General features: G+C 37.1%; 1 protein-coding gene across 2 annotated transcripts in view; it reads right to left on the reverse strand.

Moving 5' to 3' along the window:
- LOC149196398 (uncharacterized) overlaps positions 1-13989 on the reverse strand; it is a 395336-nt gene that overhangs the window by 206530 nt on the left and 174817 nt on the right. For both annotated transcript variants that reach the window (XM_089405544.1, XM_089405545.1), the window contains exon 6: positions 3587-3680. In XM_089405544.1, the coding sequence (XP_089261670.1) occupies positions 3587-3680 (94 nt within the window). The remainder of the gene's footprint in view (positions 1-3586; positions 3681-13989) is intronic.

The following is a 13989-nucleotide window of genomic DNA, read 5'->3' on the forward strand; positions in this document are numbered from 1 at the left end:
TCGACAGTAGATAATTCTTGATCTCAGTGATCCTAAAGAAGTAGGATTGAATATCCTTGTCCTTGCCCTTCTTAATGTCCTTCAATTTATTTTTGAGAAATAAAATTTGATTTGCATCACTAATCTTGAACATGCTGACCAACCAGTCATAGATCTCCTTGGAGGTGTTCAAATCGGAAATGTAGGCCACCAGTCGCTTGTAAATGGAAACTATGATAATCTTCTTCACTTTGACTTCAGCCTTGTTGTGCTTGTTCTTTGTCGCATCCGGTGCATTTGAAGGAGGCTCAGGGATTTTAACCCACATAATCCAACACTTCCTCTTCTTCCAATGTCAGATCAAGAGACATCTTCCATCCATGATAGTCAAACTTTTCACGGAGCTTGTCATCAGCCGGGAAGTGGGATGAGGAACCCATTGAGCCTTTTGTCCTTGTCCAACTATCTTCGGTGATTGCTCTTTCACTCTTGCTTGGGCTTTGTCTTCACCTCACCTCTGATACCATGTTAATTTTTGGTATGTTCTATGCTTAAGAGCAATTTATTTCAATTTCTTTTAATAGCCCAATATCAATATCCAGTTTAGCAATCACATCAGCATTATAGTAAAATGCAGATAGAACATAAATATAAACAGTAGAAGACAAGCCAAGACAACAGGACACAAGATGTGGCACCAACCAAGGACAAACCCTAATGTGGGGAAACCCTTGATCAATTCTTCTTATATTCTTCAATAATTCAGCAGAGAGAGATAGTAGAAATTTACAAATCTGATAATTTATGACAGCAGCAGTAAATCCCTAACCGGAAAAGTTAACGCTGGTCAAACAGGGCAGAATTCTTCCTTCAGGCAGCTCGGTCAAACCTGGTCAACGCAGTTAAACATAAAAGTCCTCGTTCCTTCACACGTGTGAGAGAAAGCTGCCAGATTTGCTTACCCAATCAAGTGAGGAGAGAGAGATGAGTGCAGATGAGATGATGGAATAATGACTTGAGGTCTCCTCCTTTTATATGCAATGTTGAGGATGAACTGGGGGTAAAAATGCCTGTTTTGATTGATGGCCGACCTTGACAATATGTCAATAATACAAATAAATTCATATCTTTATTTTTACATGTCGAAATCGGATAATCTTTAGATCAATCCTACACCTCTCAGAGAGAAGAATCCAAGAAAAATATCAGCTATCATAAATAAGGAGACCCTTATGGAGTTTGGCCCTAGTTGCCAATTTTAACATTAACAGACCCAATCAGGGTCCACCATATGATGCCTTCATTACGGCGAGAGCAAGCTTTCCATTGGATGTTGAACTATAACGAAATATTTTGGTCTTCACCAAGCTCAATTTACAATGCACTAAAACAAATAGATATTCTATTTTTGACCGAGACAATTTTAGATGCTTTTTGTTCTGGGTGACTCTATTAAACTTTAACAGCATGTTAGGTTGAGTGAGAATTCTCAGTCATGAGAGAAAACACACCTCAGAATTTTATATAAATCACTTTTCACTCATCTTTCAATGTAAACACAACCACATGAACAAACCTTTGAACATGGAAGCATATGCAATTAACCCAAAATGGCATGTGGAAAGGCCTTGGAGAGTTCCTCCCATTGACACTCCTATGATAAAGAATAAGTTCAGTGCAACAAGTATAAAAATGTACACTATAGGCAAGGTGTGAAACTTCATAAACAATTTATTCAATTTATAGGTCTTTATGTTCCATTCAACAATCCTAATTCGATGGCTAGTTATAGATATTTAGGCTAGAATGTCCCAATTGGTTGGTAGAGGATGAATGGGCATGGAGCTCTATTTGTACAACATCTTGTTATCCACTTACCACGTTGGAATGCTAATTGTGTCATAGTGAAAATGAATTTGTCCAACGATAGCTTCACCCGCTCTATTAGAAAAGAGAGAGAAATGTCTAGGATAGTCAAGAAGCTAGTTGCAGTGCATGGTGCCTTAGGCCTCTAACATATTAAGATACTTGAGTATTTGAAGGGACCATCAACCCAATGGTATGTCAATCCAATGGATGATGCACAAAGAGATGACAAGGACGCAGTTGATAAGGTGCAATGGGGGTTGGTTGGGGTCCCATTTTTCATTTCACGACATGAAAGTGACTTTGAATCCTATAGTGCCATTCCCATGGATGATGTTTAATTCCACTGACATACACATTGTTGTACCTAGTAGTCCCATTGACCTACTTGTTATGTTGGACATTAATAAAATAATCTTATCTTTATTATCATATCTAATTTTCCTAGAACATATGGATGCAAAAGACCGAACAAAGCCTACTTGAGCAAGGCTAGTGGAATGGGCTATTGAACCTTGAGGCCTTTTCCATGTCTTTTGGTTTTCTTCTTCTTGTTCATTATGTCAGTCTTGACTTTCTAAGTCTTTGCTACTTTCTTCCAAAATATAAATGATGATGTAATCAAAAATTAAAAATTATATAATATATGATGGATCATTATATTCCATTTTGATTTGGACATTAATGATTTTATAATGAGAAAATTGATTCTTGAACATATATTTATACATCTCTAATTGTGTAATTGACAATTGAACCATGGATGTTGTTGCATGCCATCAATTGTGTAAGTTTAAAATTTATGATGAAATGTGCATATAATGTTGGGGACCCCAAGTCCCTTATGGCATTTCCTAAAATTTAGGGGGGTTGTCTCAACACGTCCTTGAGATGTGTCACTTTACTCCCACATCCTTGCATCCCAAAAACTTGTTGGAAATTGATATTAACCAAGTTGATCAAGTTGATCAAGTAACGTTAAAATTTGAATAGGTTTTTAATCCAATAATTCTCAAAGTTTATCATGCCAAATTATTTGCATTAACAACCAACCATTAGATTCTTTTAAAGTGAAGATTACAATAATCGAATTGCGAGGATTATATCATGGTGTGAAATTATCAAATGATATTTCTAAATTAAGGCTGTACGATTGATAAAAATACTAGCATAGAAAATGAATAGCCAAAAAAGCACATCTTTCTCTACAAAGATTTGACTTTGCATCTTTTTCACTTGAGGCAAAATACATTTGAATACCAAATATGCTCAAACAAAAGGGGACAAATGCAATGCAAATGATTGCCAAGAACCTTTTTACCATAACCAGCATTTCTCAACATTGAGGTGGCCAAATCATATTATAAGATATTCCATGCTACTAATAGAAGTATACTTGTAACCCACCATAAGTTTTGAAAAAATGTTCATTATGCCTCTTATGTTCCAACTTCCATCCAAATTTCGTTAACGGTAGTGACCAATAATCCAAAAAAAAAGGTAATTTACAGTACACACCAGTGACTCCTAAAATTAAACACATACCATATATGTAATTTACAAAACACACTATAAAAACATATTAATCCTCACTGCTAAAGTTGTGAGCTGACCATGATGAGTTTCTCCATTCAAACAAGTTAAACTAAATGTATATTACAATATAAGATTTATATGCCCATTCAAAGTGAAGTAGAATTTTAAAAATTCAAAAGAATGAGAAATTAAATCATTCAACTACCTGGAAGCATTGTGCCAATCTTCGAATCATTTCTACCATAGGTAATTGGATTCTTGAAACCTTCAAATAACAAGTAGAATACTCCACTTATATCCTAAGGGAAAAAAAAACATATACATATCAAAAAGAAATGATAACAAAATGAAAAAGAATAAAACATTATATCAACACACCAGAAATATTTTATGAATCATAATTTCACCAACAACACAAGGTTGCAAGGATAAAAAAGAAGAGATAAATGAAATCCAATGAAGTGATATCATACATAAATAACTTATTCTACATTAACAAAACAAAAACAAATGAACCAAAGTGTTCTTGTTCAACGAGGCCCTGCTGAAACTTAGCCTAGTAAGCAAGTGTGGACATGTATTATAGTCATACATTAGTATATTTTTGTATTTTGGACCTTGGTACCTATATATTGTAATTTTAGATGACTTGGTCAAAATTGATCACTCAACTAATTTAATGTATTTTATTGGAGACTTGATCAAAGTTGGTCATTCTCCCACAATTTTGTACTCCTGCATATAGATAATACAAATGAATGTACAGTTGCAGCAATATTAGTCTCATACTTGCATACTTCATCCCTTGCATTTACCCTATGTGGAGTATCATTTCCATTGTTGTAACTAACATCAAATCAGAGCCCAATGCCCTAGACCTAAAAACCATCAATAATGATTTTGGAGCCATCCGATGTTTTGTACCCTAAGTCACCACACTAGGCAATTTTTTTGAAAAGAAAATAAATCAAAAATAGGAGGGGCTTAACTTAAGTTCATCTATTAATGACTTTAAAAGAGAATTGGGCGACCTAGGTATGAGAATTGACCAATGCTTTTAGTTCTTTACTATGTTTTCCCTCAAACAACCATCAAATGTTTGCCCTCATTCAAGAAAGTGTATGCCCTCCACCAAATGGATGTTATTGAATGTACAAAATTAATGTATCAAAATGCCTCAAAATGGTCGTCAGAATGCCTCTTTGTTTTCTATGGTATTGTTGACAAAATCCCTATACATGTTCATTTAGATAGTCAACAAAATCCCTTGACATGTTGGTTGGGATGATTGCGTACCCTTATTAAATGCTGTTGCAAATGTTTATATATAACTTTACATGTGAATTTATAAATGTCAACTGGGACTAGCTTGAGTCTTTGTGGGATGGAGTGTCATCCTCCCCACCCACGTTCTATTCCCATAAGCGACATGTTGAGCTCATATCAAATATTTTGTTGTAACAGCTTAGAACTCTATTGTTGACCTAGACTTCTGCATTGAAGAATCTAGGGTTTACCTTGGGTACCACCCTCAGAAATAGGAAAAGTGGCTAGGGGCGTTTCTCCCGACATATTACCTAAAAAAACCAGAGCTTATAAACAGAATATTAAAGTATATGCCAATTAGAGATAGGAGTTAGTAGGTGATTGTCTATGCTGCAGTATGAATTACGGGCTTGTGAAATGGAAAATAAGTGATGGTTACCAATAAGTCAAACAATTTCGTATCTAAAAAGGCAGGAGTCAAACCATCAGCCTAATTGTGTTGATTTTACTAATCCCAGCTACTGACAACTTATTACCTAGCAAATCCCTTGTAAATTTATTTTATAGATTTACTGAATGAAACCACCGCTGAGATTCTTAAACAGGAAACAAAAGATAAACAGCAGAAGCAAATTAACACCAATGTCATATACATGCACACAAAAAAATTCTTCCCTACAAATCTGTTGTTTCATTAATTAAAATCTTCAGCATACCAAGGCTCCCTTACTGGAAAAATGGCCTTCTGAAGAAAAAATCAAAACAATAAAAATCTAGAAATCTTCCAGCTGTCAAACCCTCAAAATATCTCCTTCAATCTTATTGGCTGCTGGATCCTTCTCCCTTGTCGCCCCTTGTTCTCCTCCTTAAACTTCTGCACAATTGGATGAATGTCCTTCCCAACCCAGTCATTGAGATCTCAACATGATGTGTCTCCTCCCTTAGCTTAACCTTCCTTTTATAAGTTTGAGTTAATGACTAAATCAACAACCCTTGAGAGAAAGAGTTGAGATTTATCGAATTCAGTAATGCAAATAACCTTTGCATTTCATTAGATTGACACACTTTTTCTTATAGAAGTCAATTATTTTAATAATTCCTTTAATTAAAGTAATTCCCAAGGTCAAAGGTCTGTTTGGACGACTTCCACACATCTAGACACTTAGACCTATGCGGAAGTACTTGTCGGATGTTACTTATCATCAACACTCTTAGCGAAGAAGGTACTTCTTGAAGAGCCACCTAGAACTTACATTCCCTCCAGTCTTGACCTAATGTCCCATGCATCATCCTTCACCATGGCTTTCCTACAAACCTATTGGTTTGCTACCTCCTCAATGATGTCAGTCACCAATGGCATGTAGTTCAGAAACTTCTTCGCATGCCTACTCTCCTTGAATGTGCTCTTAGGAGCTTCAGCATGCTCCTAAGCATCCTTCAATGTCTACACAAACCTGGGTCTCCTGACAAAACCAGGAGTTACTGACACGTCCCCAATTGAATGTTGACTCCCTCAATTGGAAGTCTTTGAATATTGTTCTCCCTTTGAAGCCTCCTACTTCTAGTCTTCTATCATTGTTGGTCTCAACTCATCAGACTTACTAGATGCCACGTTCTCCTTGAACTTAACATCTCTACTCACTATTGTCTTCCTCTGCATTGGCCTGAAGATCCTGTAAGCTTTTTAGGCCTCACAGTATCCAACAAATATGCCCTTCTCTCCTAAAGGCTCCAGCCTCATCCTCTTCTCCATAGGCACATCGCTCTCTCTCGTGATGACTCGCTCACACACTTGTTCTCTTTGTTGTGTCTTCACCTCCATCGCTAGCCTCCATTTATAACCTTCATTGAGTCCTAAACCCAATCTCTCCTTTAGAAACATCTTGAATCTCCCTTCTAGAAACATATTGAAGATCAACGGTTGAGAATATTTCTATGTCGACAAAATAATTAAATTATTTATCCTTAGAAAATAACCCAATAATCCACAATCATTAATTGAATTTAATTATTATACTTTTCCTAAGTTAAACTTAGGAAAGAAGACATAAATCACTAAAAGAGGCAAATAATGTCTTCCATGTGCTACGACACAAGGCAATTGTAGAAGACCTTCCAATGCTATTCACATCAACAATGGTATCTTCCTTGAAGTCTTTCCCACTCCATAATGACATTTACCACATGCATTTATGGATTGATGGGCCTGCCCAAGGAATGTCTCTCCCCACTAATCTAGAAACACCTAATAGGGCTAATTGCATAATCATCCCTAACACAAGTGTCATAACTTGCTTACAAATCATCAACTAGAAAGACATTTGAAGGAAAGGCTTTGTGCCCCTAACATTGATTATGGTCCATTATGATACTTTAATGGTTTCTATTCCTAATGATGTTGATCTCACTTGATCTTGAGGGTATGTTTCATGTGGTTCGTCAAAGGTGCATTGGATGTCACTTGAGAGGTGGCTTCACGCATTTTCAGTACCGCGAAGAGGATGTCTAGCCCAACTTTGAGAGCATATAATATTACAGCCACAATGTTGCCCTTCCAGAGATGAGCCTTGCGTCGTGAGGAGCCTTCATATGGTTCTATGGCCCCCATTCTACACCTCCAAATGCTACAACTCCAAGCCAAGAAGCCAAGACATTAGCTCAATTGACGATATGCCCAAAGGACCCAAATCACCCCCACACTAGCCTTATACCTACTTGATGGGTGTTGCCTTGTTCCACAGCCCAGACAATGATGGAGATCACTTGAGATGCTTTAGGAGGGATGGCACACTCCCTTTTGAGGCTAACACCTTCTGTTAGGGCTGCTATGACTCTCATGCATGCCCTAGGAAGGTGATGCAAGCCTTCTTGATGATGATGTCATGGTTAAGGAGATGTTACTTGGAGATGCACCCATGCACTTTGATTATGCCCCTTAGAGTGAGGAGCATTCTTGGACCCACTTTATTACTTTGCTTAACAAAGATGCCAACTTATTGAGGATGACGTCATGTTGAAGAGTTAATTCTCCCACACGTGTGGAGAACTCCCAATTACTTTTTTTCAATATAACTAAAATAGGAGATTGCACTGCATGAATGTATATAAACCATTGGATAAAAGGAATGAATTCTAGGAAGACTCAAATGAGCAAGCAATCTTGGATTCACCAAACCTTATCATAAACAGAGGTATTAGTCTTAAATTGAATGGAGAGGTGAAATGAGGGCTAAGAACTTGGAAGGACCTTCCAATAGACTTCAACCTGTTGATTTTCTAGTTGCAAGCAAGACTAGAACAATTTTCAAACTGATAACTAATGTCCAATGATACAATTTGACTTCTTTAGAGTATTCCAATCATTAAGCAACTTTACTTGAAAATTTCAACCATAAACTTCAATAGAGCAACAAAGATCACAAAAAACAACACAGCAAGAGACACCGAAATTTCTTGGGGCAAAACCCCACAAGGGGGAAAACACAGTAATCTTTCCTTATGTGAGAGAATTTGATTCATCAATTGTACATCAAAATATTCTAGTTGAAATGCCAACCTTTGACTTCAATAAATGCCAAGTCAAAACTAGTCAAGTGAGAGAGAAAAAGTCAATGTTTGCTCATAGTCAGAGTCTCCACAAGAGGGCTGAATTTCGACCTAAGGCTGCTGGTCAAAGGGCCGAAATTCAGCCTGCAATTTCCACAATCAAACTTCGGTCAAACTACAGTGGTTGACCTGCAATAAACGCTCGGTCAACACCCAGAACAGTGACATAATTCCAATCAAAATACAGTCAACAAATCACAGAAAATTCGGCCTCCAGTGTTAGCCAATAGCTCGGTCAAACAATAGAAGTATGCTCAAGTTAACATTGGTCAACAAAATTCAAAGCTTGTTGGTCAACGCAAAGATGATCCTTCTTCTTCCTCGCCCATGTGAACAGATCTTGTGTGAAGCAACAAAACTTGTAGGTTGTTGATTTTAATGTAAAAATACACAAAAGGTATTTGTAATAATAATTTATTAATATATATAAAATGTAGAACGTGTTGGATGTTACAATGAGGCCCTGCTTATATACCTAGGTAGGTGTCCTTCCATGATTGGGCATGTCTTCTAGACATGCATTTTCACTTAACTAATGACTTCTTAACATAATCATTACTTGAATATTTAGTATTTACATTAATTTATATTTATTTAATTTTATATCATTTATATTTGTAACATTGCCCCTTCCTTCAAAAGCTTTGTCCTCAAAGCTTAACGTTGACAATTTTCTTCAACTTAATCTCTAACAATTGTCTTCACTTTGCTCATGTCATTTTTTATAATGTGACTGGTCACTTGATACCTCAACATGTATAATTTGTTGATGATATTAATTTGGAACTAAGGGTTTTTTTTTTTTTGACTTCCCCTTTCCTTTTTTTAAATAATCTATTTTTTTAATAATATATATATATAATTTAAACCATATAATTAATTATTACTTATATAATTAATTAATTTATATAACTTATGTAATTAATTAATTATATAACTTTATATAGTTATGGCTATATAATTAACTATATGAGTGGGGGACAGGGCTTGGGCCGCAAAACGTGATGGTTAATGGCAGGAGGACAACGCTTGGGCCACAAGACGTGACGGTCAATAGGGGAGACAAGACATGGGTCATTGTGTAAAGGAATGGCGGGCGACAAGACATGGTCGGGAGATGTCTGACGACAGATTTTTACTGCGACAGGGTTGATAGACTTCGTAGCACAATGGATAGACGCATCACGAACCATCCAGAGATCCTCCCCAATGTACATCTAAATGAATTCAGACCCCACAACGTGAATGAATGCGACACTTGTGTGGTGGGTCACGACCGATTTCTCGGCATTGAAGAGAAGGGAGATGGTCGAGGAAGAATCCAGCAAGAAGACCTAGACCATGGCTTTCGATTAGCGGCGTAAGGCTACGACAGCAAAGGGCTTCATGAGTTCCCTATTGATTGTGCTCAGAACTCGAATCAATTTGCAAGTAGTTCCACCCATGTTCACGTAGTAAGGGGCAGCCGACATGGTAGCAACGATTGCGTTGTTGTCGTCCACCATTTCCAATAACTACCCGATTGGCAGCGGCACCAACTAGATTTTCTTCACCTCTGATACCATTTTGAAGTTTGTTACATCATCCATACTTGTATGGATCGTGATCGAATCTATATCTCCATAAATGACCTCGAGATTTAGGTGGTTTTGAACAAGGTCAACAGTACCTTGTAAGATCTCTTGGCCCTGTGAGGTGATGAGCTCTACCAGAGGCTTTGCATTAAATATTGAGTTTGTGAATCCCAAGTAGCCATACATACTGTTAGCAGTGAGCTTCAATGCTTCTTGTTGAATATCTAGTTGTTGATATTTTAGAGGACCTGATGTGTTTTTTAACTAAATTTTTCAACAACTGTGGAAGAACTCTGGATATGTTGCAAGTTGGTAGATTAGGTATAGAGCCATCAGAAGGGCGCTCAATAGTTGTAAAGCAAACATTACACTCATGTATGATGGAAGGCTAAACACCGTTGAAGTCAAGAAGTAAAATATATTTGTCATAATGGCCTTTCTTCGATTCCAGCACCAAACCCCCTGAATAAGTTGGACCTTTCTTGTGCTTGTCATATGTGTGTAGCTCGATCTGATCCTCAACAATACCATCAAGAACTTGTTCCTCAACACCCTCAATTTCAAAAGTTGTTCCAAAGTGATCACTGACTAAATCAAAGTAGTCAACTTTGCAGTCACACTCTGGGCAGAGCCCGCCCTCGCCTTCAGGAGGAATATTTGCAGTTTCCAAAGGAGGTTCGAGGCATTTATGATGAAAGTCACGATCACAAACACCATCACAAAGGATGACATCATTATCAAGCATCAAATCTTTTGACCCACACTTTGCGCAACCTCCCTTTCCTATGAGGTTCTCTGTTGCAAACCCAAAGGTTGCAGATTTTAATTCTTGATATGTAAACTCCCTACAGGTTTTATTTATATAGTCATGTCATATCCTTTAGGTCAAGGATTGTTCTTCATCTCAAGTATCAATGTCTTGTGTGGAAGTAGGACCACTCCCTGTAGAGTTTTCCTGTGTTAGAATTATTTGATTTAAAGCCTCAGTTTCACTCTTGTTGTTACACTCTGCCACAGACATCTCTCTGGCTACAGATCCAGGACAAGGAATTTTGTTCACTGTAATGGAACTTTTCAATAAGGGCCATCCAGGAGGGGATTCTTCTCTTCAAGAAACTTCTCTTGAAGTAGCATGCTTGTCGGAAGAGATCCCTATGTCATCCCCTTTCTCAGAAACTTGACAAGAGATGCTTGAAACTGTCCGAAAGGAATCATAGGAAAAATGGCTCTTTGAATTTGTAGTGTCATTTTCAAAGTTATCATTGTCATCATAATGACTACGGGGCTTGCACTGGTACACTGTACAAGCTGACATCAGAGGAAAACAGATATTGAAGGCTTCCATTTTCATTGGGACAATGGCCTGCCTATCAGGGCAGTAATTAGGAGTTGATGTTATAGTTGCATCTGAAATATTTTCTGCACCATCATCAAGACATTCTGAAATGTAACAAGCTCCCTCCAGATCATCAGATGTTATAGTTGCATCTGAAAGATTTTCTGCACCATCATCAGGACATTCTGAAATGCAATAAGCTTCCTCCATATCATCATCTTGATCTACATAATCGTCATCGACATCATTTTCATATTCATCATTACCTATTACATTTTCATTTTCATTATCATCATTATGATCAAAATCTTCTTCTCCTGCTTCACCTTGTTTTGTTTCTTCACAATCGCTATCATCTTCCTTATTATCGATTTCCTTTAGACGTGTTTTAACTTCTGCATATGATTTTTCCCATTCTTGAAGCTTTTCTTGAATTTTACTAAATTACTCAATGCATTCAGGGTGAAAACTTAATGGCATATTATGCGGTGAACAACATTAAAAGACTCGCATGGTTATATTGTGCGGCGGATAATGTTCAAAGTCTCGCATGGCTCTAATACCACTGAAGCAACAAAACTTGTAGCTTGTTAACTTTAATGTAAAAAGACACAAAAGGTATTTGTAATAACAATTTATTAATATATATATGGAATGTACAAGATGATTGAATGTTACAATGAGGCCTTGCTTATATACCTAGGCAGGTGTCCTTTCATGACTGGGCATGTCTTTTAGACATGCCTTTTCACTTAACTAATGACTAATTAACATAATCATTACTTGATTATATAGTATTTACATTTATTTATATTTATTTAATTTTATATAATTTATATTCTTAACATCGTGATTGGTCGAATGAGTGAGTTGTGATGTGATGCCAAATGAGGTCAACGAATGTCAATATATATGCGAGTCAAGAGGAGGGTTTTGACCTTGGGGTCAAACCCCTTCAAGTGGTGGGGTTGACTTGCCCATTGAGGCCGATTGGGACAGCTGGAAAATAATTTATTTCTTCTTCAATTTTGACCATGAAAAATCTGACCAAAGCTACCATTTCCAACACTTCCAAGCCTTCTTTAAGGATCATAACATTGTGAATATAGAACCCACACAAGTCTCTCCCACTTGAACCAAAAAGAAAGCAAGGTAGAAGACTGGATTGATTCTTTGTCAAAAACCATATCACTACAAGTGGACAAATGCAAATCTTTTGTGGCTCAAGTAAGTGGCTTGGATCACTCACTTACTATACTATTGTTGGATCAAATTAACCCACATCCATTAAGCCTCTCAAAATACATTGAGATGGTAAAGATAATATAAGGTGATCCTTTGGTCAAACCAGCAACCAAGTAATATAAGTTGATCCTCATAAAAGGCACCAACATGGGACAAGACATGTAAAGAATCAAATATGTGTCCAATATTTCCCTCACAAAGAGAACAAGACAACTCTAGTCGAGGCAATGAAAGAAGGTGGTGGAGGAACTCCCCGAGTCTTGAAACAAGTAGTAGTGTCTCCCTCTAATCTCATAATAGATGGGGAATCGAAAAATGAAGTACTCCATTTGCAACTCCTATAGGTGGCATAACTAGCAAAATATTTCAAGTTGTAGGAGGTGGTGATTTGTCTCAATCTGACGAATATGGGAGCCCACCTAAAACACAACAAAGGGAATCGTAGGCGCATGAGTTCAATGTATTTGTGTATATGAGGATGGACAATAAGACCATATATTAGCTCAAAAAGGTGCTCAACATAAATGGCCATCTTCAAGCCAAGACGACCCCCACCCTTGAAGGAATGATCTAGGTGACCTAGATATCCTTTCTATAAATGTCCTCTAATAACTCAATATAGGTGCTTCCTAGTTAGTGGGAGGTAACCTAGCACATCTAGGAAGACCCTCAAAAGGAAAGTATGATTAGGAAACATGTAGATTTACTAAAGTAACCCACAGACTTGTGAAACCCAATAATACGTGCACCTAGAGGGGTGGTTGAAGCAAAGGCCTTTGAAGAAAAAAGAGCTATATAGGGATATTGGTTCTACCAAGAGATCAAGTCCCCAAAAAACCTAACTCTAGGATGAAATAAGAATAATTGGAAGACGTCACAAGGGTGAAGAGACCGAGCCCTAATCTCTACCTAAACAGTGGGATAAGGAATATCCTACTTGCATCAAATGATGTGCCTAAAGAGGAGGTTCTACACTCTTTATTTTAGCCCAATTGATCAAAAGCAAACTCAATAGTTAGATCTCAAAACCATAAAGAACCATGGGCCTAATGATCATGTCCAAGAGGTGCATTTTCGAAAAGATACCGTATAATTGGTTCTAGAAGCACTCTCTCTCAAAAAAGCTAAGATAGGTGTAGCCCTTGTTGAGTCAAAGTTGGAGGCCATGTTGTGAGATGAGACATGGCCCCATGAATTGAACCCCCAAGTATGTGCAAATTGTGATGATCACAATCTCTTTCCCCTGAATTAGAAATGGTAATCAAATAGAGCATGCTTTGACACATGAAAGATCATGACCTTGGTTTTTTCCATGTTAACCATTAACCATCAAAGATCACAAAAATTGGATAAAGCATCAATTTGTCTCTTGTACCCTTGAATTAAGTTACCAAGATATAGATATGAAAAATAAACAAAACACAATTTCGCTAGATTTTTGAAACGCCAAGATTTGGATATGGCAGGAAAATGACAAGTACAAAAAGTATAAAAAGCATTTTTCTGAACCACTAGCTTATTCTTTGCACAAGGACAACTTACCTGAGAAGATTATTTCCTAACTATACCTAACCACCAAAT

The sequence above is a fragment of the Pinus tabuliformis genome, chromosome 2_2 (assembly GCF_031772625.1).
Source record: "Pinus tabuliformis cultivar Carrire ecotype Pingquan chromosome 2_2, CPIR1, whole genome shotgun sequence".
Lineage (NCBI taxonomy): Eukaryota > Viridiplantae > Streptophyta > Pinopsida > Pinales > Pinaceae > Pinus > Pinus tabuliformis.